At 28.5% G+C, this 27,224-nt stretch overlaps 2 protein-coding genes across 3 annotated transcripts in view; both read right to left on the bottom strand.

Moving 5' to 3' along the window:
- Window positions 1-27,224, bottom strand: part of LOC119681783 (polypyrimidine tract-binding protein 1) — a 287,769-nt gene that overhangs the window by 247,571 nt on the left and 12,974 nt on the right. The window lies entirely within an intron of this gene.
- Window positions 24,870-27,224, bottom strand: part of LOC119676376 (ras-interacting protein RIP3-like) — a 33,742-nt gene continuing 31,387 nt past the window's right edge. Inside the window, exons 3-4 of the mRNA XM_038087612.1 lie at window positions 24,953-26,005; window positions 24,870-24,875 (exon numbers count right to left, since the gene is read on the bottom strand). Coding sequence (XP_037943540.1) covers window positions 24,870-24,875; window positions 24,953-26,005 — 1,059 coding nt within the window. The remainder of the gene's footprint in view (window positions 24,876-24,952; window positions 26,006-27,224) is intronic.

Raw genomic sequence — 27,224 nt, 5'->3', positions numbered from 1 at the left:
GACTTTGATTTGTATCAATGCGAAGTATTTTGCAGTAATACTGGAGGAATGCCTGGGCAGCTAGGCAGCAAACCAACAATTTTATGATGAACAACACACAAACAGAGCTCAGCAGAAAAACCAATGTTAATGTGAGATACAATTTCTTCTTCTTACTACTTCCTGCCTAAATGTATCTTCTTTAGACGTAAACTTAGTTGACTGCAAAACTTATAGTTGAATAATTTGACAATAAATTATCATATGAAATATACAATTTGGCCTGAAGTAAAATTGTTAGATGTTAGATAAATGTTACAAAGTTAAGTGGTTTACACAAAAAAAAAGTATCTAACAAAAATAACTTTTATGTGTAAAGTAAGTTACTATACATTTGAATGAAGTTGAGTAAAAAGCCAATAAATTGATGGCAATACATTAGAATTCTGATAAAAAGTGTATAAATAAATTTAAAATTTGTTGCATGTATAGTATGTGGTACTTAGGATTGCATGTCGCCTTGGTACTAGGCTCATATTAAATATATCTTTTACAGCAACATGTAAATGAGCATAAATAAAAAGGATAATATAAATCGTTGCCACATATGTTTAAAATAATATACGAGTTTTGTTTTATTGAGTATATAGTTATAACTACATATGTATATGTAAGTAGGTGAATAAGAAAATATTAAATAGCTGGAAGGTAATCAACTGTGATTGAACTTAATATGCAATTTATCAAGAAAATAATTTTTATTATTATTTTTTGATTTTTGTTTTAAATATTTCTTATAGCAAATATTTAAATTTTGTGAAAAGCATGCTTATTATAAAAATATGTTAAGTTGTAAATAATATTTTACTTAGAGCCATGTTATGTAGAGTGTCATGGGTGCGTCAAAATTGTCTCTTTGGGCTTTGACGAAAATGTATGTAATAAAGATGGTCAAAAGATTTTTAATAATCTTTAATAATTTGCTTCTAAAAGAGGAAAATGTTTTGTATACTGAATAAGTATTAAATGTATACTGAATAACAGTCTCAATTTTTTTTCTAAATCCATACATAAAATTATATTAGTTTCAAAGTGCACAGTTGCATCAATAAATAAATTTATTTGTATAATATAATAGTCTATGCAATACAGCTGACCCTTCCAAAAAGTACCAATTTCTAAAAATGAGTACCAGAGTACCATACGGTTATCAGACTATTCAACGGTGAAGATGAAAGACCTATTAAATTACCTAAATTCGGCGGGATGGATTTAGTCTCTACTCTTCTATACTTGGGTTCTTGTGAGAAATGAAAAATCGTTAATTGAGATACATGGAAGTTATCTAATGGCCTGCCACTGCAACCAACCAACCACACGGATAAAAAGTACCAATTTTGGTACTAAAGTACCATATGTGGTAACCGTGCCCATGACACTCTACATAATATGGCCCTTAAGAATTATTTAGATTTTAAATAGCATGTGATGACTTTTTGCGATAACCAAATACGAAATAGTCTGATCTTACAGCAACATCTAAGTTATAAGCGACATGCGATCTAAATAAATCACATCTAGTACTCATGAATTTATTTAAAGTATTAAGATAGAAGTATCTGAAATAATATCAAATCCTATAGGACACGATATGATATTGGACCAGGCTGGGTAGACCTTTATTGAACTTCTACAGATTGTATTCAAAATAGAGATAGCGGAACAATTGTTGTGACACTATCCAAGCTTATCTACATTCAGGCTTAATTGTAAATGAACTGATTATACAGTATCCACAACATAGAGATCACCTAAATAAATGCTTGCGTTTGTCAATATCAAAATGTTTGGCTGATTGTAGAATGACAACCCTATCTCCAAAACCTATCCAACTCTATCTGTATTTCGTAAAATACAAGGACCGACTTTTAAACCTATTAAAGAGGATTCGAGCCTCGATCATTTCATCCAGTTACTAACCTATGTCATGGATATATGAAAAAAGTAATAGCAACAGAAAGTACTTTATAATAAGGAGAGGATTCGAATTCCGTCTACTTCACCTTCCGTTGTATTTATTGATTAAAATACAAAAATAAGTGATAGTTGTGGAGATAACTATATAATAATAACAGTTCCAATCTTAGACTTAATTATTTTGGGATAGGATTGCATACCAATCAAGTATGCATTTTATAAATATCCTTTTTTTTGGTGCTTTGTATAAGCTGTGTTTTTCATTTCATTTTTATATAAATAAAGCCTTCATAAAATTTATAGTATAAGAATATGATTTGATTAAAAAATTAGTTAAATGCAATTCATTTAAGCGAAACACACGATTACCCAACAGTCAGATGGAAACAAAACTATTGAGCTAAACATAACTTCTCTCTTGGAAGATATTAACAAAGCTAAAAGAATCTGAACAAAATCATATGAACTTAATAATATAATATAATATATAAAAATAGCACAACTACTTGTTCCAGCATAGTTTTCTCTATGGTAGAAGGAAAATTTGCAAGCATCATCTTCTGTTGACTTGCAGTCTATGAAGAAACAGTGCCAGAAAAATACTTAAAAGTTAAAAAGCAAACGACCTAAATAAGTAAATAAAAATTTTATATACGGAATAGTATATATATGAACTCTATATAAATATATGTCTATATAAATATGTATTTATCTATATATATATAAACATATATATGTATATACAGTATAATGAAGTGATGAAACAGCAAATAAATTGCTCAAAAACACAATGAAAATTGCTGTGGAAATGCAAATAGAAAAAAAAGTGATAAAATGGTGCAGAATATTGCACCATTACAGCACAATCAGCAGTGCAGAATGAAACGGTAAGCAAAGATGCCGGCAATTCAGGCAACAATTTTTTGCTTTTTTGCTTTTTTATTTTTTATATTTATTTTTATATAAAAATATACTTATATAATTTATATATAAATGTAGCAATGTAGAAATATATGAATGGATGAAAGTTTTTCTCTTTTTTTGTGTTAGAAATGGCGCAACTCATCATAAAGCTATGGTGTGCTTTACTGATGATGGCTGTGTGAATGAGAATGTGGATTGGAGTGGCATTGTATACATTGGAGAATAGTCGACTAAATTGCGGAAAATATGACATAAAAAACATGTATTTATTCACATAAACTAGCGGAAAATTTAATGTTGCCATAGGTGACAATTGCTGAACAATTGGCATGACAGCTTTGCATACTACAACGTCGTACGCCGAGGCATAAAATACGTTAAGGCGATTGTTCTGCTTTGTGTGAAAGCAAAGGAAGTTAAGGACGACATTGAAGTGTGTTGCTGTTAAATAAAAACAAAAATAGAAAAAATTCACTGTGTAAATAGAACAAAAAGGAAAATTAAAAAAAAAAAAAGATATTGTATATATATGAAAAATTAAAAACAAAAATATGTTTAAAACAAATTTTAGCCAAAAAATATTAAAAAAATATAAAAAACAAATATGAAAAAAGAAATTAAAAAAAATAAATAAAAAATATGTAAAAAGATGTAAAATAAAAAAAATATAAAAAAAAAATTATATAATAAAATAGAAACATTATTAATACACATAAAAATTTTTCGAAGTATTAAATAAAAGTCTATAAAAATATACATAATAAAAACAATATAGAAACAAAATTAAACATTTTAAATAAAAATTTGAATTAATATAATATTATTATAATTATTGTTAGAATATATAATACAACACACCGATCTATGAAATCTCTTGTACTATCCCAGCAAAGTGTAATTTAAGAAAACTCTAACGATTTAAGTTTATTAACGATCTTAATAATATTTATTGGTTTAAGATAGATCTCATATTAAACTCATACGTTTCAATGAAAGTCTTGTGGGTACAATGGGTTCGTTTTCGGACAATCGTAGAACACAAACAGATAAGATGGATGGAAGTTTGACTTCGTTTGAAAGTATATAAATGTAGCAGAAACAGCAGATTTTTTTATTTTGGTATAATTCTTTTATATAGTTATATATAATTATAGAATGATATACTTTTTTTTTTTATAATTAAATAATTCCATATTAAGTCTAATATAGGATTAATAATATCAAAAAATGTTTTAACAATAATTATTTTTTATTTTTATTATTTTTTTTTTAAGAACACGGTATAGGTGTAACAAAGATCATTAACTCGAAATCAAATCCAACATAAAGACAATAAAATCAAATATTAATAGAGTTAATTGAATGCACCAACACACAGTTCCGAATAAATAAGCTTAAGAACACTGCTTTTTAACATATAATTAGACATGTGAAATAAATTTAATTTGTAGATTTAATTACTATTATATATAATTCTATTCCCACACTCCAAATCTTAAATAGTTCTCTAGTCAGTTTAATGACAAAGCAGCCTAAAATTATGCAAGAAATAATTAAATAACCCAAAGTTCCCTGTATTCAATTTAGCAGAGATGAGAAAAGAATTACGTGAGTGAAGTAGATTTTATTTACTTCAGCATGTTATTTAAGTTACTTAATGATATATACAAAAGTAAAAAAAAATTGCAAAAAAAGAAGAAAATAAATTCAAATATCTTAAATTATAAGCTGAATAAAGAATTGCAGCATTTTGAAGCTTACACTTGATTTTCATTCTTCAAGTGTTGTTCTGCTGATGCCAGTCTTATTTATGCAAGTAAATTTTCTTTATGTATACAAATTTAATGATAAATGCAGCTTAACTTGTATCTATGAATACGAAAGTATGTATGCTTATGTTAAGAAACGAATTCTGATGTGAATAGAGGAGCAGCAGTAAAACTTTTCGACAAGTTGTTTTCTACAAATTAATTTTACACCAAAATACAAAAAGAAAAATAGTCAAATAGAAGAAAAAAAATTAGTCTGCATTTTGTAAATGAAGATTCTTCATTTACCTGGCAGGAGTGTCGAACCTTACTTAATGAAATCAACTTCGTGCATACGCTCAGCTACAGATTCAGATTTCACGCTATCTAGAGTATGAGTGTCAGAATGCGTATGAGTATTAGTAGAAGGATAACATCAGCCAGCCGACAGCTACACTCATGAGAGTAAGTATATGTATACACTTTAGGTTATATGCAGTTTTATGTGGGCATAAAGCAAAAGTATACGCTTCAGGCTAAAGTATATCAAAGCAAGTAAGTAAATGTCAAAAGCAACAACCACTACAAGTTTTTCATTTTTATTTTGAGTTTCCATTTTTCTACTCACTGCCTATGTGTGTGTGATGAAACGGTTAAAATAAAGACACTACTTCTAACGCACTTACAACTGGTAGCAGCCAAAGTTACCTAAACTGTATGTGGCTTCGTATGCCTATAAGTGATTTCTTTCATTACGTCAAAGTCGAATGACTTCCTTGAGAGGGATGAGAATATTAAATTAAAATAAGCTTTACAGACTAAGAAGTGTGTTATATTCAAAATTTAATTTCATTAGGAAAATTTAGTCAGGATGTCACTAGTGACTACTAGGAGACTTTCTTCTTAAAAAGTGATAAAGAAAAATTTAAGTTAATGGAACAAATATTTCAAGTTTAAAATTTAATATATTTTAAAAATCTTATTACCAAAAATATTGAGTAACTTTATGGTTATCTGTTTCTAAAAGTGTATTAAGCTGGACTTATGTATTTAAGTGTTAAAACCGATTTAGATCGGATTCTCGTCAAACCTCTTTTTTTTAAATAAAATAAAATTTTACAACAAAAATTTAGTTAAGATAGAATAAAATACTAAGCTAAACTAATGGAAATTAATTAAAACTAAAAATCAAAGTAAATAATACATCCATTGCGTGTTTTTAGGATTTAAAAATATTGTCAATAATAATTTTTTCAGTACAAAAATATGCAATTGAATATGTCCCAATAAAGCTGCAATAAATAATACATTATTACTAGAGTAGGGGGAAAAATTATCTCATATAAGGTCACTAAACTGAAATCTTAATAAACTTTTTAAATTTCTTGTAAATTTTTTTAAACAAAGACAAATAAATAGGTACGATAGTTATAGGTAGAAAGTTATTGTAGAATATAAATATTTTGAAAATATATTCAGTATATTCATTATTACTTAAACTCGGCTATAGTTTTACATACACTGTACTACAAACATGGGTTTTACATGGGTTTGTAGTACAAAAGTTGGGAGCTATTAAAATGATATACAGTTTTTATCGGAATATAAAAATGTCTTAATGAGAGACGATTATACTAGCTAATTCCGTAAGTAGAAAGTTCGTAAATTTATGAATATTATTATTACTTTCAATGCCTTAATTTTAAACCATTTTATACTTGTATATATATATCTCAAACACGATTAGAACAGAAATTAGGGAGTAAAATTAATTGGTTATTGATTTAATTCTTTAAGTTCTTCAAGATCACTTAGAATCACTCTAAATCTGAACTTAACTGTTTATGATGTAAACAAGTTCTATTTAACTATTTTATCACTGCTTTATATATGTACATACCAACTGTAGCGTAATAAACATCCACTAACTAACATATACTATAAGTTTAGATATTTTTTTATTTATGTGCAACATAAACAAAATATATATAAATCATAGAAGAAAGTGTGTTAGTTGGTATACTCGTAAGTAACTGTTTTTCTAACTTTACATATACATACATACTTTAGTGTATATATATGTACTTTTTTGTATCTAAAGGCGCGGTATGCATGCATGTCAGTGAGTACAAGCTAGGGTATGTTGTAATGCAAGCCTAGTGAAATTGAGTTCATTTGTTGAAAACTCATAATTAGTATCGTTTTCAGACATGATGACTAAAAACATATTTGCGCACACATCACAGTGTGACATATATAAATAAACGATATTCACACATACCATATATACGCCATTGAAAAACTTGTGCTTGTCACCAGTCAACTGAGTACGTACGCCAGCAAGGAATCACATCCTCAGAATTGCGAGTGAGTGCAGTACTTATTTGTACGGACATGAGATAATTATGTTTTGACTTCTCTATACAAAAACTAGGAAAGAAAAGTGCTGTTGATGTGTTAGTTCAAGGTGTGATTTGAGGCGGGTTTGCAGTAGTGTATACAGTGCAAAAATGAAAAAAGATATATTCTATTTAAAAATAAAAACAAAATTTAAAACCAAATAGAGCACAAAATAGGGGTTTGTAGTACTAAAATAAAAAAAAAACACCCACAGTAAAGTTTTAATATAAATTTATGTGAGTCTGCTTTCCTTGTCTTATTAGTTGAAATTTAATACTGCAATTAATTATATTAAATTTGATATGCGAGGATTGGCATTTATTCGCTCATGTAGAGAAGTAAATATAAGTTTGAAATATTCATTGACCTAATCTTCGACTGAGTGTTAAAAGATTTATTGTATTAAAGCTATTAAATTAACTAGGTGTGGAAATAGAATGTGCATATATTTAATATATAAGTATGTAATATAGTTTGTTATTTATAGCTCATTTTTTATTTAAAGATATTATAAAAATAAAACATGAGGTTTTTATATTATTTTAATAATACGCATTAATTCATAAAATTAATATACTTTAGAATTTATGTTTATTCATTGTCAGATATTAAAAGCTTATATTTATTTTAAAAGGTCACGGCAAAACAGTTCCTAAAATTAAAAAAATATAAACAAAAATAAGATAAAAAATAAATAAAACTGTGAATGAAGATAAGGAAAAAAAAACTCAAAAAATAAAAATTAATATAAAGCAACAATAAAAAAATTTTCTAAATTTAAATTTAAAGAAAAAACGCAATATAAAAAGAAAAATTCATCAAAAATAAGTAAAAAAATTTCTTATATAAAAAAAAATATAAATAAAAGAATTACCCTCAAAAGACGTTGATAAAAACAAATAAGGTATTCATAAAAACCGAAAAGTAAATATCCCTAAGGTGATAACACATCTTCATAGTAACATCTTTTAACACCCACATAGTCTCTTGGTTAGGAAAAAAAGAATTCTAATAAGCAAAAATTGCCTAAAAATGGCAAATAGAAGCAACAAATGACATATAACAAATGGCAGCGAATTGAAAATTATACATAAAAGAGATTTGTGTCAACAGCAAGAATAATAAATAAAATATTTTTATTTGTATAACAATACAAGGAACAAAATAGAACAACAAGTACTGAGAGAATATAAAAAAAATTCTTAATGTATTTTATGTTTCAATGCAACACGTTGCTCTGCTGAATGTGTTCTGTTCACATATTCGCCACATTTTCACACACAATCTATCATTGTTTTTATTTATCTATATTTATGTGAGTGTGTTTTTTATATCTCCTATCGAATGATAGAAACAACGTTTATATAAATAATTTTTTTTTTTTAAATAAAATATATAGCTGGGTTGTAAATTTCACAGAAAAAAAAATTAAACAATACCAACAGGAAGTTGTTTGAAATTTGCTATGAAAGGCTTCTACTTTGAAGTATTTAGCCTAAATGTATGCCACATTTTTTAATGTTGTTTTTTTAAGTGTGAGTAATTATTAATTTACAATACCTATAATATTTATTCCTTAATGAATACAGTTTTGACAGATTAGACTAATTAAAGACTAGACTAAATAAAGACTAGACCAATCTAAAGGAATTGCCAAGAGAATGTGGTAACGAGTTAGAATAAACACTGGTCACTACTTTGACCAAATAATCAACCAATTATTCTTAACTTCGAATTTGAAATCTTGCCACTTCTAAACGTTTGCATGCACACAGCTGGCAAGCAAAAATAAAACAACACTTTGCTGAGTGTCTAATCACACAGGAATCAATGGTAATAAGTCTGCCGACAGTCTTGCGAGGACAGGATCTGCCACTCAAATCTGTTAGCCAACAACTAGATCTTTAATAGAAAAATTCAAGTTTTCAGCCAAGAGAAGTCGCTACTGACGCGACAGTCAAGGTAACCGTCAGGCTAAAGAGCTGGTTCATCCCTACAGTTCTGGTAAGGTGCCCTCCTTCTGCAGAACAGAGTTGAGGTTGCTGGTGGCATATTTAACGGGTCAACATGGACTGCGTTATCACATTAACAAATTGGGTTTGTACAAAGAGATAGATTGTCTACTCTGCTTAGAAGCAGACGAGACTTCCAGTCACATTCTCTGTGACTACCCCGCCTTGATCTGTGTGAGGAGCAGGTAACTGGGTCGAGAACTACTTTTTTCTTCTGACATTAGGAGATCGTCAACGGCCGACATTCCGACTTTCATTCGGAAGACGGAATGTCTTCTGTTCTGTTAGGGTCTGTTGCAGCACAAAAGATCAACCATGGTAGCAGTGCTCCGCTCTGTTGGGAGCTGGGGTAGCCTGTTTATTTCTATTCCTTTTCCTAAACCTTTGCATACGTTATTTTGTGTACCATTCAAAGATATAAATATGTGTTCTTCAAATCTTTATTTGGCGACTTCATGTGAATACAAGAAAAAGAACCAAGAAAAATTCAATGAAAAAAAAAAAATATCACTTCTTAAACTAAAGGTTAGTATATTAAAATTGAACCAGTAAATATTGTATAAAGACTATATAAAACCTAAAACACAGTAAGACACAGTAAGAGCCAATGACTGTTATTATTGTATTATTGTCAAAATAAGTAGTTAATAATAAAGAGACCACGAATTCATATTTCTTATATATATAAATTTAAAAAATTTAATAAAAAATATTTTAAACTGTCAGTATTACTTCGGCATATTATAATTCATAAAAGTTTGCTGTTTTTGTTGAATTAAGAAAAATGTATTTTATTAATCTGTAATCGAAAAACTTCTGTCTGTCTAGATCGAATATTTTTTATTTTTTGTACTAAAGAAAAACATAATTGCTAAAAACTTTTGAAATATTTTTTCTTATAATTTTCCAAAGCAATTTAAAAGAATGTTATATTATAACAGACATATATATAAGTATATATGAGATTATAAGTAACGAGGAATATTACTAAATATTAAAAATTGAGATCCAGATAAAATTGATTTAATTTTTAATAAAATTTTAAATTTATTTTTTTAATAATTTTTGAAAGAAAAATTTACGTTTAATCCACGCCAACAAATTTAAGTTTTTAGTGTTCAAGAAAAAAAAAACAAATATAGAAGGGAAATTTTTTCTTTTTTGTTAAAAATGAAGATGTTGAAAATAGCAGAGCAGCTTTCCTGCAACAAGACAATATGTCAACAAGGACGGCGGTGGCTGTCAAAAAATCTGTGCCACAATTTTGCAACGCCAGCACAAAAAAGGAAAATAGATCGGAAGTGGGAAAAAATTAAATGTCAATATGAACATGTTTTGTGTAGCATGCAGTAGCAGCTGCTGCTGCATTATAACATAGCAGCACAAACAGCGACAAGAGCAGCAACAGCGACAACAGCGTCAACAACGACAACAGCAGCAACAAAACAACGAGGATATCAGCGACAAGGACATTGAATACAAAAAGCAGTTGGCAGACTCTTAAAAAATTCAAAACAATCAATGCCATCCTTGGCTATTGTCGCTGTAATTGCGCTTGTTGGTTGTAGTCAAATTTGTTCAGTTGGCTGACAGGAATTCGCTCCTGGCAAGTCCAGTTCACGCACATAGTCAGCCGCTCCACCCTGCATACAGCGTAATAGAAAAGCTCATATAATCTTTGACTCTACTTGCTTAGCCTATTTACTTATATAGTAAGTTGCTTTGTGGATTTATGTATGAATGTATCTATCCGTGCTGCTACTGTTATATTTCTGATTAGATAAATCAACCCTAAGGAATATGTATAGAAATATTCATGTATTTTTCAGGGCAAAGGGACATTTGTGAGTAAAATTGACTGAACTGCGGTATTCCTACTGTTTTTCTTTAGGATCAAAGCTATGCGTTGCTATAAGCAGAGAACATCTGCTGGAAAAAACGATTTAATATGAAAAGTTCTACAAATCGAAACTTTGAAATTAAAAATACAAAAAAAAATATTGTGAGAAAATATGGCAACAAATTTTAAAATATGCCTTACGGTGACTTTTTATTACTTTTTATTCTGCTATATCTCTTTATGTATTACACTCAAAGGATTTTCCTACACCAAACAGAAACACACATGCATAGCTACTAAAGAATCCGCAACACACTGACATGTCATCAACATAACGGCATAAAGGGTTTATACCAGAAATTGTCAAAATTTACGTACAATCATTCCTAACTTCCGACTGCTTAACTTACCCCAACCTCCACCCAAGCTCCACTCTTTGAGCCCTTAGCACTACTTATTGACTTATAGTCAATCGGGCGAAAGTATCACAGACACAGCGACAATGAATAACATGTCAAATTCAATTCGTGACATTTGCAAATTAAATCGTTTGTGCTTCACAACGAATTTGCTGTCTCAAAAGGATTTCTTCTTCTTGGGTTTGAGAGATATGTCAACGATTTCAAGTAATTTAAACATTCTTTGGCATTAAATTCAATTAGGGATAAATTTCTTTAGAATAAGAAAACTAATTTGCTGATAAAAGACTTACAATAATTTTAACAAGATTTAATAATAAAAAAGATTAAAAAAAAAAAGCTATATAAACTGGACAGGACACGTCATAAAAGCACAGCAAAGGAAATGCAATAATAATAATAAAAAAAACTTTCATGTTTAAGGATATTTTTCTCGAGGCTGTAAAAAAGTGCACTAATGTAACACTAACAATAACAACAACAAATAATAATAATAATAGTTTTAATAATAAAATCTACTATGGTCCTAGCAACAACAACAACAACAGCAGCAGCAATAGCAACAACAACAACAAACTCAAATAAATTAAAAAGTTATGCGTACAAAAACTGTTAGAAAAGAAAATTTTTTTCCTCTGCTCGCTATTTTTTTTTATCCTTATTGTTGTTGTTATAGTTGTTGTTGTTCTTGCTGTTGCTGTTAATGCAATGCAACGCATATTAGAGTTGCACTTTGGCTGTCCAGCAATAACAGCGGCAATAGCGGTAACAGCGCGCAAGGAAGATAGCAGAGCAACCAACAAACAAAATGGCAGAAAAAAAGGACATTCTCATGGATGCGGAAAATTTAAATTGCTTTTGTTGTTCGCTTGTTTGTTTGTTTGTTGCTTTTATAAGGCGTTCGTTCTTCTACTTTTTTGACTCATTTTCCCTCTAAGTTTTTCTTACAGCTTTCCACATTTACACTTTTTTTTATAGCGAAAGTTTTTATTAAGCGTTAAACTGAAATTAGTTTAAGTCTACAAAGGAATTAAAATAGTTTTAAATTAATATCGAGCGCAATATAAGAAATCATGATAATTAAAATAGAAAATAAAAATAATAATGAAAAAAATAATAATGAAAAAAATAAAAATAAAAATAAAAATTAAAATCATTTTTATGAAGAAGTTTAAAGACGATGATACTTAAAGATTTGTTGGTGTTGACATTAGGAAGAGTAAAAGTGCTTTGAAAGACTGTAATCTTTTGTTATAGAATTTTTAACTATTATTATGATTATAATTATTATTATGTTGAAACTATTTATTTCAGTGTACTTGAGAACTTTTACTCTTTCGGGGTATTTTCAAAACCCCTCTTTACGCCTTGACTGGATTATTGTTTATCACTTCATCAGACTAAGCAATAATTGACCTTAAAACTGCATACCTCCCCAAAGTGCCTGTAACCATTATTTAATATATATTTATAGAAATCATTATAAATGTAATACAATAACCTATAATAGTTATTTAACAAAGGACTTCAAATTTTGTTAATAGATAAAGACACAAATCTTTAACTATCCAATTCAAACTTTATTCAGTTTAACTTGGAACAAATTCCGAACCTTTTTTATTTATCGAATTAAAAAATTAAAATTTTCTATACGTTTGGAAGAGGTTAGTGTAATTAGCAGTAACGAATAGGGAATAATTAGTCATCATAAACTATTCAACACATTCTCGTAGAGTATCTGTACATACATAACAATGTTTTCCTTCAAAACTTTAATCTATTAGACCATCTAGTTACTTCCCACTTTAACCTCCGCATTTGATTCAAAATTAAACCTCAAAAATAAATGAGTAAATATTATTTTGATTGAAAAAATAATTATGGATCTTTCATTCAACGTCTTTGTTCATGGTTGGTTGGAGGTAACTAAAATCTTTTGTAACAAGTTTCTGGAATTTGGGAATGAGATTTACATTGTAATGGACCTCAGAAGGTTCTGTGTTGGTTTAAGCGCTAAGTCTGAGGTCTGATTGCTGTGTTTTTTCTACAAATCAATTCCAAAAGGTCGTTGTATATTTAGGTACTTAAAGGTAAACTATTTTCTTCATTTAAACTGTTTGTAGAAGGTTCAAATAATTATCTTTAGTGTATAAAAGACTTTAAATCGCTTTTATTTAGAGAGTTTGATATGTGGTCATTTTAAACTTAATTAAAAATGCAAATTCTTAAGACTCTTAATTGTTCGTATTTTCACAGAAGATCTTCTTTTCACAGAAGAAGATTTAAAAAACATTTCCTAATACATTAGTCTTTCAATTTTGGAAGTGAAGCCAAATTGTAGATGATAAAGTCAATTTTTAACAAAAATACGTCTAATCCGCAGAGGAATCATCTATATTTCTTTTAATTTTATCTATATGGTAAAATATGGTATGTGGTACTACAACGGACTATTATTTTAGCTCATGTATTCTTTGGGCACAAGACCGCCACTTCAACCTAACATAATCTATACGACAAAATAACTATACATAGAGATATATATATATGAAATATAACCACGACAATTATATATTACTTAGTATATTTGCATAAGCAGCTTAGTCAGCAACTGAGTTATTAAGTTTAACTTACCAACCTATTAAGCAGAAACTTACGCCCGAGCAGCTTTCAAAAGTTTGCTTTATTATGTTCCATTTAATTACAAGTATTATATATATGTAATAAAACAACAAATTTACAACAACAACAATGTTGACTTCAGTGGTAAAGCAACATGATTTTGGATGTATAACATTCACTTAAAAGTACAGTACAAAATATCAAACTATTCAAGTCAATTATGGATTAGCGGATATAACTATTTGTGTGAACGATAAGTTCAATTAATAAGAACAATATTTTTAATGTATTATTTAATTAATTTAGTAGCACATTTATGTCTTTTTTTTATTTTTTTGTTTGTTGCAACATATCACTTTAAAATCGTATCGTACAAAACTAGGATTAACTTAAATGAAAGCGTAACCCACTAATCACTCTACAAATCCACATTTGCTTTTTAATTAATATAGAGTCATTTTTAGATCATGGCAATTACATGTTAAGCCTGATGAAATTTAAAAGCTGCATATTATATTTTGTTTGAAATGGATTAATATTTTTATTAAGGATTATAATGGCAGTTATGGTTTGCTGTTATATGAAAGACCATAGATAGCATTTAAAATGCATTTGGTTACAAAAAAAAAAAAAATAAAATTATTTCACATTTCATTGCATGTGAAGTTAGTGTGCACTTTTAACAACTATAATCCATTGCCAGATAAACATATGGAGCAATCTATAGAAAAATATATAGAAAAACATTTATGCAAACAACCTTCCACAATAAAGTGTACACTCGCTGTACACTAATTGCATAGAAAGTACATAAAAAATTTATAAAACATTTGAAATACTTTTCCGAAATGTTTACACTACACACACACACACACACGGTTGGCACATAAACAATGCATTCGACAGGATTCGACAGAAAAAACGTTCAGAATAGTAAAATTTTTTAAAAAATTATTAAAAGGAAAAACCATCCAAGCAAGGATTGCAAGGCTAGGTGGTGTCGAAGCAAGGATGAGAAGATGGTTTTAACCACAATGAGCAATAATAAATAAAATAACAAAAAAATGAAACAAAACAAGTAAATAAATAAAAACATAAAATTAAATTAATTATTATAAATTTACATGCAATCTAAATGCAATCAATACCTCTGAGCTACTTGGCTTGAACCAAATTCATTCAGAATTTTTTTACAAGGACAATATAGATATAGTATATATATTTAGTAGAGCTTTATGTACACTGATAAAATTTAAACAAATAATGGGTATCTTTGCATTTATAAATAATGTCTCTGGATTCCTTGGAAACTGCTTTTTATATAATTGTGGTTCGCAGATATATTTACAAAGAAATAAATTGACCTTTTAGTATTTGCATTTCTATATTAATTTTATTTGTTCTGAATATTTATTTATTAAGCTTTTATATTTTGAAAATTATTTGCTGAATAATATTCGGGGTGAAGTAATATAAAATACTTTACTTCACTTACTATTTTAAAATACATTTATTAAGTAATATAAAATAAAATATTTTATTTACTGAAAATTTATAAATTTTATTAAGTTAAATATAAATCCCATTGTTGAAATTCTCTTTTATTATGTGGTAAGAATGTGTCTTAATTAAAAATATATATAAATAAATTTATTAAATGTGAACAAAAATATATGAATTTTAAAAATAATTCCCAATAATAGTTAAATAAGAAAACAAAATTAAAAACCACAAAACCAACAGAAAACAATATAATAAAATTTGTCAATAACGCAATTAAATAATATACAATAATTCATTTAAGAACTTTTTGAAATTGTTATTAAAAATATTAATAAAAAAAAATTATTTAAAAAAAATATAAAAAAAAATTATTAAAAAAAAATAAATTAAAAAAAAAAAATTAAAAAAATATTTTTTAAAAAAATAATAATAAAAAAATATTAATAAAAAAACATGATAACAAAAAAAAAAATAATGTAATGGAATATCTAATATTATTTGTAATATTATTCGAATGTCGATGATGACAGGCGGCCATCTTGACAAAAACAGAAGACGAAGATATATAGTTATAGTGTGAAAAATCATTCGTGTTTTTGCATTCGTACGGTGCGTTTCAGTTAAGTATTAATTAAATGCATTGAATTATAGAATAAATTATCAGAAGATTCCTGATATTAAAATAATAAAAATAAGTGGTAATAAAAAAATGAACTAAATTGAAATATTCAAAATGCTAGCTAATAGCACCAAAAGGACAGAAAATATCGTAGTCAAGAGTATTATAAACGCAAAAGAAAAATTAAAACTGCTAGCTAACAGCACTAAAAACTCGTAAGGATAAAAATGCTCAAAACTATTTACTAATGTTATTAATGGTACTAATGTTTACGAATTACGATCACATTTTAATATTGTAAAATCAGTGATTGTATAAAAAGTAGTTGCCGACAACAAAATGCTGATTTCTTTTAGTAAAATTGTTATAAATGAATTATTCTACTTAATCATAGCTTCAATTTGGTCCACTTTTTCTTAAAAATAATTTATAAATTAGTTGATTTTGTTCAATGTTGCCACACTCTAAATAAATTGCGCCACTAAATTGAATTTATATGAACTATGAAGTAAACTTTCTTGCACCATCTACCAAGCATTTAATACTTAATCACAGATTAACAAAGTCATGATGAAACAGCGAAAAAGAATACAAAGTATAGTGCTAGTTAACAGCACCAAAATGAGTAAAACAAATAGCAAAGACTATTTTACAAATGCTACTCCAAAAATGTTTATAGAATGCATCCGTATAAACACTTTTAATACAGAGTTTAAAATGAAAATGAACAAATAAATAATTTTACAAAAAATATTTGTATAAGAAATTCTTTTAAATGAAAAGAATGTTTCCATAGTACATCCCGCACGTTGTATTTATTTCAGCTCCATCAAGTGGGCTGAATAGATACTCTCTATGGAGGAGGTATTGGCGTGAGGTATTGAGTAAGCACTTAGCACAAATAATTCAAATGCTGCTATCATCAACAGAGTGAGTTAAGTAATTGTTATACTGACCGCAAGGTAATTTTGTTGGCACAGCTTTTCCACTTAATCGCTGCTTAATTATTCAATATCCTGCCAAAGTGTGGAACTAATGAGCGTTAAACGTAATAAATAAAACAGGAGCATAAGTTCGAAAAATTGGTATAAATTAAAAGCAGAAACTTAGTAACAAAACAGGCAATGGAAATCTATGGCAGTCTATGGCAGTCAACGGTGTAGCAATGCAACTCCAAACCGTGAATGAATTAAGTTGAATTGAATTGAATGAGTCGAGTCGAGTCGAGAGTCGAGTAAAGTTGAGTTGAGTTGAGTGAATGAAGCGATAAAGTCGAAAGCGATAAGATATTTTTCTATTAAAAATGCATTGCAATGTGACTAAATGCGACAAATCGATACAAACTCATAAGCAACAAGGGAATAAAAATGCAATTAAGTTGACTTTCTGTTTGCGTTGAATTGTTAGTTTGTCCGTTTGGCAGCGCATTCCGGGCTTAAATGCAAAGAATGTCGGCGATAAGAGCAACCAGTGGTGCGCATGAATGCTAAATACTATACAAAAAATAAATATATATAAAAAAGACAAACGAATTGGGGTGGTAGAATACCCAACAGTACGAAGGTTCGGAAAACCAAAAGCAAGGACTAAGTAATAGGAAACGTATAAAAAGCAGCGCATTACAGCTATTATTGACCAAAATAATAACTATTGACAGGAAGTAAGAAAAAATGTGGAATAATGTGAACGATAAAAAAAAAATACTAGAAAAACATTTCAATTTTCAACAAAATTACAATAGAATAAAAAGTATATAAAATAGAAACAAAAAAAAAAATAGAGTGTGGTGTAATAAACTAACACCAAATGCTAGAAAGACCCAACGTAATCGTTATACCATAAATATTACACCGGACTATCGGAGTTAGAAAAATATGGCTAAAAGTAAATTTAGTTTAAATAGCCTTTGGATGTGTATTTCAACGCATGTCATGTTTACACTATGAATAAAAAATATGATAAAAAATTGTTAGTGATATGCATACAATTGCACTGATATAGCGGTGATATATTACAGTAATTCTGGTGAACGGCCAGAGCCCAGTGGAAAATGTATTAAGTCATGAAGTTGTGGAGTTGTGAGCAATAAGTGACAAGTTAGTCGTGGAGTAGTGTTTTATAGTTGGAATGGGCAATTGTAACTCTTTTTTTTTATTATGTATTAATTATTATTGTGTTGGAATGACTGCTTAAGTTCAAAACATTCAAATTATAATTAAAAATATTTTCATAATTATAAATATGAATATAAGGAAATTTATTTGTATTATGTTGTCCGAATCTTTTCGTATAAGTATTTGAAAAGAAGAATTTGACACTCATTAAAAGTATGATACTATACTTAATACAACAAACACAGCATAATATATTGAAGAAAATATAGAACCCAGAACCACTTATTTCTGTCCAGAAATGTCACCCCATATTATAGCCATTTTCGATTACACTCAGTTATTTTGTTGTGGAAGCATTATTAGATAAATTGTATTAATATTAAAGTAGTAAAACAATTTATAGCATTTATAGATTTTTGGTTTTATGAATACCAAACGATATTGCTATCTATATACCTGTAGGCCCTTAATAATTATTATATGATTTTGTACGATATTTCTTCAGCGAAAACACCAACCGCAATTATTTATAAAAATTTAGTTTCAGAAGTTTTGCTTAATGTTCCAGGTGGTTTATAAACCACTGAGTTTCTTATATGGTAACACAGTGGACCCATAGACCTAAGTGGATTTATAGAATGACTGATATATTCTACCATAACCTAATCTTTGTTTCAGATATACCAGTAGATATCACTGCCTTAATATGAAAAGACGCTTAAAAATTTTCGCTAAATTTGTTGCATTAGATAAATCTTATTACCACCAAAGTAACTTACAGCGAACATTTCTGAATATTTCTATTTATATAGCAGAAGACCCTTCAAAACTTTTACAGTTGTTTTTCGGGAAACAATATCAAGTAAACCACTATTGCTTTTAGATGTAGATGTTTTAAATTAGATGTTATTAAACTGCTTTAATAACAGGAGACCCTCGGTAATTTGGAGATATTTTGTTGCAGAAACATCACTACATAAATTCTATTAACGTCAAAATAATAACCCAGTCGTGATTAGTTTGTTCTAGAAATGTAAGTAGGTATAAGATAAAACGTATTAACATGGTTTATCTAAACTTTCTTGTGGGAACTGTAGAACATAAAAGCCTTTATAGAAGATATAAATTTCGATTCATCATAATCTAAGCAATATTAACATAGTTACCAAAATCGGTTATAAAATAGGCGTACTCGAATATCGTATTTGTACTATTTCTATTAATAAGGTACATCAATGTCGAGACATTAAACTCTACAAAGAGCTAAACGACATAAATAATACTGATGATGACACAATCCCAATTTAAGAGTTAATCTCTTATGATTTTTATTTAATTCATTTTTTAATAAAAAAAAATAAATAAGTGTCCTTTTCACAACCAGTGTTGGAAGTCCCTTTATACCACTACTCTAATTCGATTTACGTTTAAAGAAATTTGCAACTGGGATGGCAACAACGGTCAAAAACCCCAGTTAGAAACATACGCTTCTTTTGTGTGACAAACGTACACAATAATAAAAAAAAACTCATACATATACATACAAACACACATGAATTAACAGGATCTATTCTACTATATATATATATATATATATATGCAGTTTTGCACTCAATTCTAACACTGAACCGGAACACGTCAAACTCGGACATGGTTACATTCCAAACGGATATTCAACTAACATACGTAGCATTTATTTATTTTTTTCAATTATGGTTGGAATTCTTTTTTTTTGATTTTTTTTATAAATTTTTTATAATATAAATGCATTTTTCACTTAGAAAAATAATAATAATTATACAAATTTCCTTTTTACACAATTTTTATTTTTATTTATTTAAAACCACATTTCATTTCATTTAATGGAAATAGCAAAAAAAAAAAACACAAAGGTGAAGTGAAGAGCAAAAAAAGGACGAGTGAAAAATGGCGGTGAATGTGTTTTGAATTATTAACAAGCAAAGGTAAAGGAGAGGTAAGCAATTGCGGTAACGTGTATACGTCCATTAGGCAGCCTGTCGACCGTGTTACTAGCACCCATAATAATAACTCCTTTGAAGGATTAATATGCTATAGTCAAAGGTATGCATATACAATAGTAGTATATGGGTTAGTTTAATAGAAATATTAAATAGTTGGTGCGTGTAAGGGGGTGAAGGAATTTCTATGTGAACTCAAGGGTAATGGGTGCACGTATTTCCCAACAAATAAAGAAATCAAATGTTATAAGTTGTTAAGTGTCTGACGTGTTTCGTGTAACGTGTAACGCGATTTTCAATTGAATCTGAATTAATACTGAAACGATGTAAGAATTCTAGTCATTGCCTCGCCCCCCTCCTATACACTTAAATAAACATTATGGAAGGGTCTTATGGCAAAGTCTAAATATTGTTAGCGTATAACTGATTGACCAATTCGTAAACGTAAATATGATCCTTTGCAGTTAAATGCATTTAAAGTGCATTTAAGAAATGCATAAGGAGCAAGGATACATGAAGAAATAAAAAGTTATAGGAAAATTGCTAGTTGAATGAAATCAATTGCATTTGCTTGTGAAAAGTTGCAATATTTAATGCGAAAATTATTGCAGTAAAACATTTTTTATGCATTAAGAAAAACATATAATAATAATACGTATGTAAAATAATATTTGATTGCAATATAATTTCTAATATTGGATTGTAGAAATTTTCTAATTGAAAATCAATGGAACATTTTGCACGTGTTAGCAATTTATAGCTTTGTTAAATATATTTAATATTTAAATTATTGAAAAGTAACGACAGAATCGAAGTAAAATAAGTACAGAATGGATAAACAATTTATTTAATTATATATAATTGCACTCTTTCAGCAATAAAAAAATATTTATCAGTTCTCAACAATTGCATTTTTTAAGTTATTTAAATTAAGCATAATTAATAAAAATAAATATGGTTTATTTTATTAACATTTTACCATATTAGATATTACTAGATAAGTTTACAAATGCGAATTAAAAAAAATCATGGATAAATTAATAATCCTTGCTATGCAAAGAGTATAAAGTATAATTGAGACAGAACAGTTAGGTTCATAAAAATTAGAATAATTCGTCCGTCACTTCTATATGGTTCTGTACCGTTTAGCAAGGCTTCAAACACTACTATTTGCCAGCTAGAAATGCATAAAGCCAGGCTCTGAGAAGACTTTTCAATGTTTCATGGTACATTAGGACGAATGATATCCTCATCAAGATTGATCAAGATAGATCCCATCAAAATATACATAAAGGATAGTGCCCTAAAGGATAGAGCCCTGAAATTATTTGCAAAAACTGACAGACTTTCCAACACCGCGTTATCAAATCTCAAAATGTTTACAGGCTCCTCGGGGAGGTATACAGATTTGAGGTCAATTATTGCTTAGTCTGATGAAGTGATAAACAATAATCTAGTCAAGATGTAAAGAGGGGTTTTGAAAATGCCTCGAGTTAAGAAAGTGTAAAAATGCTTAAGTGCACTGGCGCAAACAGCTTCAACATAATAATAAAAATGAGATTTGGTCTGGCATCTTGTTACCAGTATTAAATTGAAATATTATTATGGAGGAGAAGCTCATTGATTTCATACAAAAGAAATAAAGATAAAAAATATAATTTAAAAAAAAAACAAATTATAAAAAATGAAGAAAACACATATCAATAGTTGAGACAATTTTTTAGACGTTCTGATACTCTAAAGAATTATGGTTTTAAGACAAATATCTGCTGTGATCAACACTGGAAGAATCTAGTATTCAATCTCACTTTTTCTGTGAAATAGTTTCTATTACTTTTTAAGATATGAAAGTACGGATATAGACAAACTTTCCAAATTTTATTTTTTTAATTTTACTTAGGACTGAGAAATTCTACTCAGCAGAGCTAAAGAATTATATTTAGTAGAGCTAAAGAATTTTACTTCGTAGAGCCAAAATACTCTGCTTAGTAGAGCTAAAGATTTCTACTCAGCAGAGGTAAAGACTTTTACTCAGCAGAGCTAAAGAATTCTTCTCAGCAGAGTTAAAGAATTCTTCTCAGCAGAACTAAAGAATTCAAAATCGTATAAGGCAGTCCTATAAGATTCAACGGTGGGTTGAATCTTATAGGACTATATGTAATATATAAAAAATCTTTCATAAAAAATCTAATGATTAATATAAAAACTAAATTAGTTTTTTATTTCAAAATTTGCTAAGCTCTAATATTAGAAATAGAGAATTTCTAAAAAATATTGAAAATATTTTTTTTTTAGATCAGTTAATTTTATAAATTAATTTGACAAAAAAATTAATTAAAGTGCATAATAAATTTATTTTTATTACCATTTACCAACACTGAATTGTGAACTCCATTGATTGAAAGTGACCAACACAGTTCATAAAGTTCAAAAAAATCAAATCAATATTTACTTAGCAACTTTACGATAAAACTTAAATATTTGCAGGGCAATCATATGTGTGGGTAGTTGATATATGCTCAGGCATCAATACAACTTATTGCTGTTATTTATAAAATATTCAAATTTTTTTCCTATTTTTCATATTAAAGTATTTCAAAACAAACTTTTGGACTCTATAATGGCTAATTGTATCGAAATGAAACTGCAATTTTAAGCAATGAAACCAATAATTATATGCCCATAAATTTCATGATAAAAACCTTTAAAATGCATGAAGGATGAAATAATTATTCCTTAAGTTATATTTAAAATAAATTATATATAATTGAGGACAAATGCATAAAGTCAAATGTATGTCAAGTAAAAAATTCTGCAATCGGTAATGCTCTGAGTTCTAATTAATATTTAAAACGATTTTTAATATGTATTTCAAAGTATGAATGATTATATAAAATTCAATAAATCATGATAAGAGAATCATAGAATGGACAAAAAAAAATTGATCTCCATCGTGACAATATACCCTTTCGTACAACGCAAAAAATCATCCCTGAAAACAACGTATGAGTTGCTGCAACAACGAACTTACCTATTAGCCTAGTTGTCTTTAACTTTCGGTGCTTCCCACGTCTCAAAATATCTATTTCATTTTTTACTCAACGAACTTAAAACAGCTAATGTAGATTGAAATTTTTCAGACCTCTTGTAAAACCACTAAAAGGATGAAGTCCATAAATTAAAGGCTCATTGAAATAACTTTATTAAAATTATTTCATCTATTTTTGATTAGCGAAAGCAAATACAGTGATTTCTATTACTCTCCAGCTGGATGTGGCCAGCAAGATCTTATACCTAGGTGTCTATAGCCAGATTTCAATTCCAAGTATCTATAACCACACCACTGTCTATGCCCAGCCAAACTCCAAAGCCAAGTATCTTGGACCACTAAGGTGTGTATGGCTACTTCGGTGTCTATCTATGAACAAACAGCTCTCATAATCAAATATCTATAAACACACAGCTGTGTATAGTCAGTCACCTGTCTTTAGATGAGTAAATTTCATACCCAGGTATGTATGACTCAACTGCTGTTTACGATCACTCACTTATGTATGGACAATCATATCACATACCCAGATATCTATAACCACACAGTTGTCTAGTGGCAGACAAATCTTATGTTTAAGTATCTATGGCCACACAGCTGTCTCTCTCCAGCCACCTAACTCAAATTCTCAAATATCTATGAACACACAGCTGTGTATGGTCAGTCATCTGCCTTTAAACGAACAGGTCTCATATTTAGGTGTCTATGACCACGCTGCTCGTTCTGGCCACTCACCTATATATGGAGAAGCATATCTCATACCTACATATATAAAACCATGCAGTTGTCTTTTGGCTGACAGATTTCAAATACAAGTATCGATGACCACACAGCTATCTATGGCCAGCCAACTCCTTTTAGACAGCCAGATCTCATACTCCGATGTTTATGAAGACGCTGCTGTCTCTGGCCAACCACCCTATATATGAACAACCATTTCTCATACCCACATAACTACAGCCACTCAGCTTTCAATTGACAGGTTGAGCTTATATCCACGTATCTATGGTCAAGCAGGTTCATACATTGAGATTTTTATACTATTCTATTTACTAAGACATGTTCTTTGTTTTAAACTAAGTATGTTTTACACTATTTCAAATATACTTGTGTATATTATTTTTATTTAAAGCAAGCGACTATATTTCGTAGTAATTTCTATGAAATATTCTTTAGAAATTTTTAATTATTAAATAAAATTTTAATCATTGTTTTAAATATTTTAGAATCAAATTGAATTATACTAGAATTGAATAATTTTATATAGCAGTTATACTTATAATATATTTAAATCATACTTTTATAAATTTATACGTTAATTTATTGCTAAAATACTTAAATTAATTACAATTGTTTATATTATTAGTAAAATGTTGTTTTAGTCATACTAATTACAAACAAAAAATTGTATCTTACGGCACAAAACCTAAGTAAATCATATAAAAAAATTAAAAGAAAGTAAGAGATTTAAGTCGATCTACTGCGAAGTGTCCAAAAACTACAAAGTGCAATCCAAAAAATGCCAACAATATTAAAACAACATTACAGCTAGAAAAAAATGCGTGTGAAAGCATTAAGTAAAGTAGATTTCGGAAGAGAGTTGTAGAAAAATATTAGTAAAACTAAATAAAAAGTATTGTTTATATACATAAGTTTAGCGTATGAAAAGAAAGTGCTTTTAGTACTAAGCCTAAATTTTAGGAAGAGAAAAGAATAAAAATAATTATATTAGAAAAATAAAAATTTGTTAGAGAAAAAAATTTTAACTAATTTTATTAGTTGTAGATAGAGTAAGTAAGTTAAGAGAGAAAAGGATTGATGCTTAGTGAAGACACAAACCTTTTTAGGAGAAATTAAGTGTAGTGAAGATGGCGATGGCATAGAACAATCAGAGGATGCAGAACTGCAGTTGCTACTATTTGAGTTGTTTCTGGCAGTGCCAGTGCGAGCACTTCTGCTAGCAGTTGTTGTTGTTTTAAGCAGTAGCTTAGTGCTAGTGCTAGTGCTAGTGCTAGTGCTAGTGCTAGTATCCTTACTGCCAGTTGCAGCGTCAAATTGTGCAGCGCAACGCATGTTAACAAAATTACTTTTAGTTGTGATAGTTGTTGATTTTTTTCTATTAACAGCAGCGGCAACAAAACGGCCAACATATTCTGAACCAATCAGTAGGCCTGGTGCTGCTAATAGACCAACACCACAACTTTTTGCGGTAATATTGGCAACATTTGTTGCGCTCACAACTGCAGTTGCTACATTTTGAGTAGTACTAGTTGCAGATAGATTAATTGTATTATTTACATTATTAGTTGGTGTTGTTGACGATGATGATGTTGTATTGACTGCAGCTGCTGTAGCAAACATGGCGGCGGCGGCAACAGCAGCAGCATTATTGCAAGCCGGTATCAATGTGAGCGGTGTTGCTGGTGTTGCAAAGAATGTTTGTTGTTGCTGTGCTGCTTGTACCTGCTGTTGTGCATGTTGCAGTGTGGTTGTTTGAAATTTTGTTGGTGTTGCTGGTGCAACAGCAGCTGCAGCAGCAGTTACATTATTCACTTGTAATTGCATGTATGTTTGCAACATTTGCAATTGTTGCTGTTGTTGTTGTTGTTGTTGCTGCTGTTGTTGTTGCTGCTGCTGTTGAAATTGGAATTGCTGTTGCAACTGAAATTGTTGCTGCTGCTGTTGCTGCTGATGATGTTGCAGCATTGTTGCTGGAAATGTTTGATATGTTTGCGGCGCCGGTTGCAAATGATGCGCGTGTGTTGCTGGAGCTGCTTGCAACAATTGCATTTGCTGTCGTGAAGTTTTGCTTCGATTATTCTTGTTATATTTTAATTTGTTTTTATTTTTTTTTTTTTGTTTGTACGTATGTTTGATTAATGCAAGTATATAATATATATATATATAAAAATATTTAATTAAAAAAGAATTTTTAAAATTTTCAAAATTTACAAAATCATTTTTATAGTTAATTAAAAAAGTAAAATATAAAGTCAAAAAGTGTGAACAACTTTTATTAGTAAAATGTGCTGTATTAAAAACGATGATTTAAATAAAAAAAGTTATGTTTAAAAAAAATATATTATTAATAATTATTATCGTTATTACTAAGAGATTAAGTGGAAATAGTTAAGTTGAAAAACGAGTACAGGGCTGAGTGTTAAAATACTACGAAAAGTGTTAAGTTTTATTAGATAAAAGTATGAAAATCAGTAAAAGCATTAAAATATGAAAGACAGTAGAGGAGAGGAGAGTTACGTATAAAGTTTAAATATATAAAAAAAAAGATAGCTGAAGATTAGCAAAGTGTTTAAGAAATCGGTACAGAAATGAAGCTTTCAAATTGTGAAAATATAATTAAAGTCGAAAACTGAAATGCAGTAACTTTTTAATAAAAAAAATTATGCTACTGAAATTATTATGGCTACGATATAAATTTTATATAATTTAATAAATATTTTTTTCATTTGGTAAAATTTAGCAAGATTCGAGCTTCTAAACAAAAACTGGTGTTTATCAAAGGCGACGGCTTTTCGGTTTTTAAGATATTTATAAAATTTAATATATAAATTTTTATTTATAAATAAAATATACGATTGAAAAAGTGTTGCCATCGTCAAAAAGAAACACCAACACCACCAAATTACAAATTTTTCTGATCAGTTCTTATTACTTTTTTTTGAATAAATTAAACTTTACTCAAAGAGAGTAAAGACAAAATCTGTTAGATATTTCGTAATGTGTCAAGAATAATTTATGGCATTTGATAAAAGATAGTTGAGATATTTTTAAATACTATTAAAAAGTGACTATAAAATTGACATATATATTATAGCTTAAATAAGCATAGATTTGATATGCAAATTTGTATACTGAAAGTAGCAGAATTAATAATAAGCATTTTTTTTAAAAATTGTCGGCATGAGTTGATAAAAAAATTTACTCAAATTTTTGATTCAAATATATATTTAAAATTTTAGATTATTTGATAAAGAATCACACATTTATGACCATTTGCTCTGTCAATTTTCGTTACTTA

Source organism: Teleopsis dalmanni, chromosome 2 (assembly GCF_002237135.1).
Source record: "Teleopsis dalmanni isolate 2A chromosome 2, ASM223713v2, whole genome shotgun sequence".
Classification (NCBI taxonomy): domain Eukaryota; kingdom Metazoa; phylum Arthropoda; class Insecta; order Diptera; family Diopsidae; genus Teleopsis; species Teleopsis dalmanni.
The sequence above is the reverse complement of the archived record's forward strand: the minus strand, read 5'-3'. Positions and strand labels throughout refer to the sequence as shown.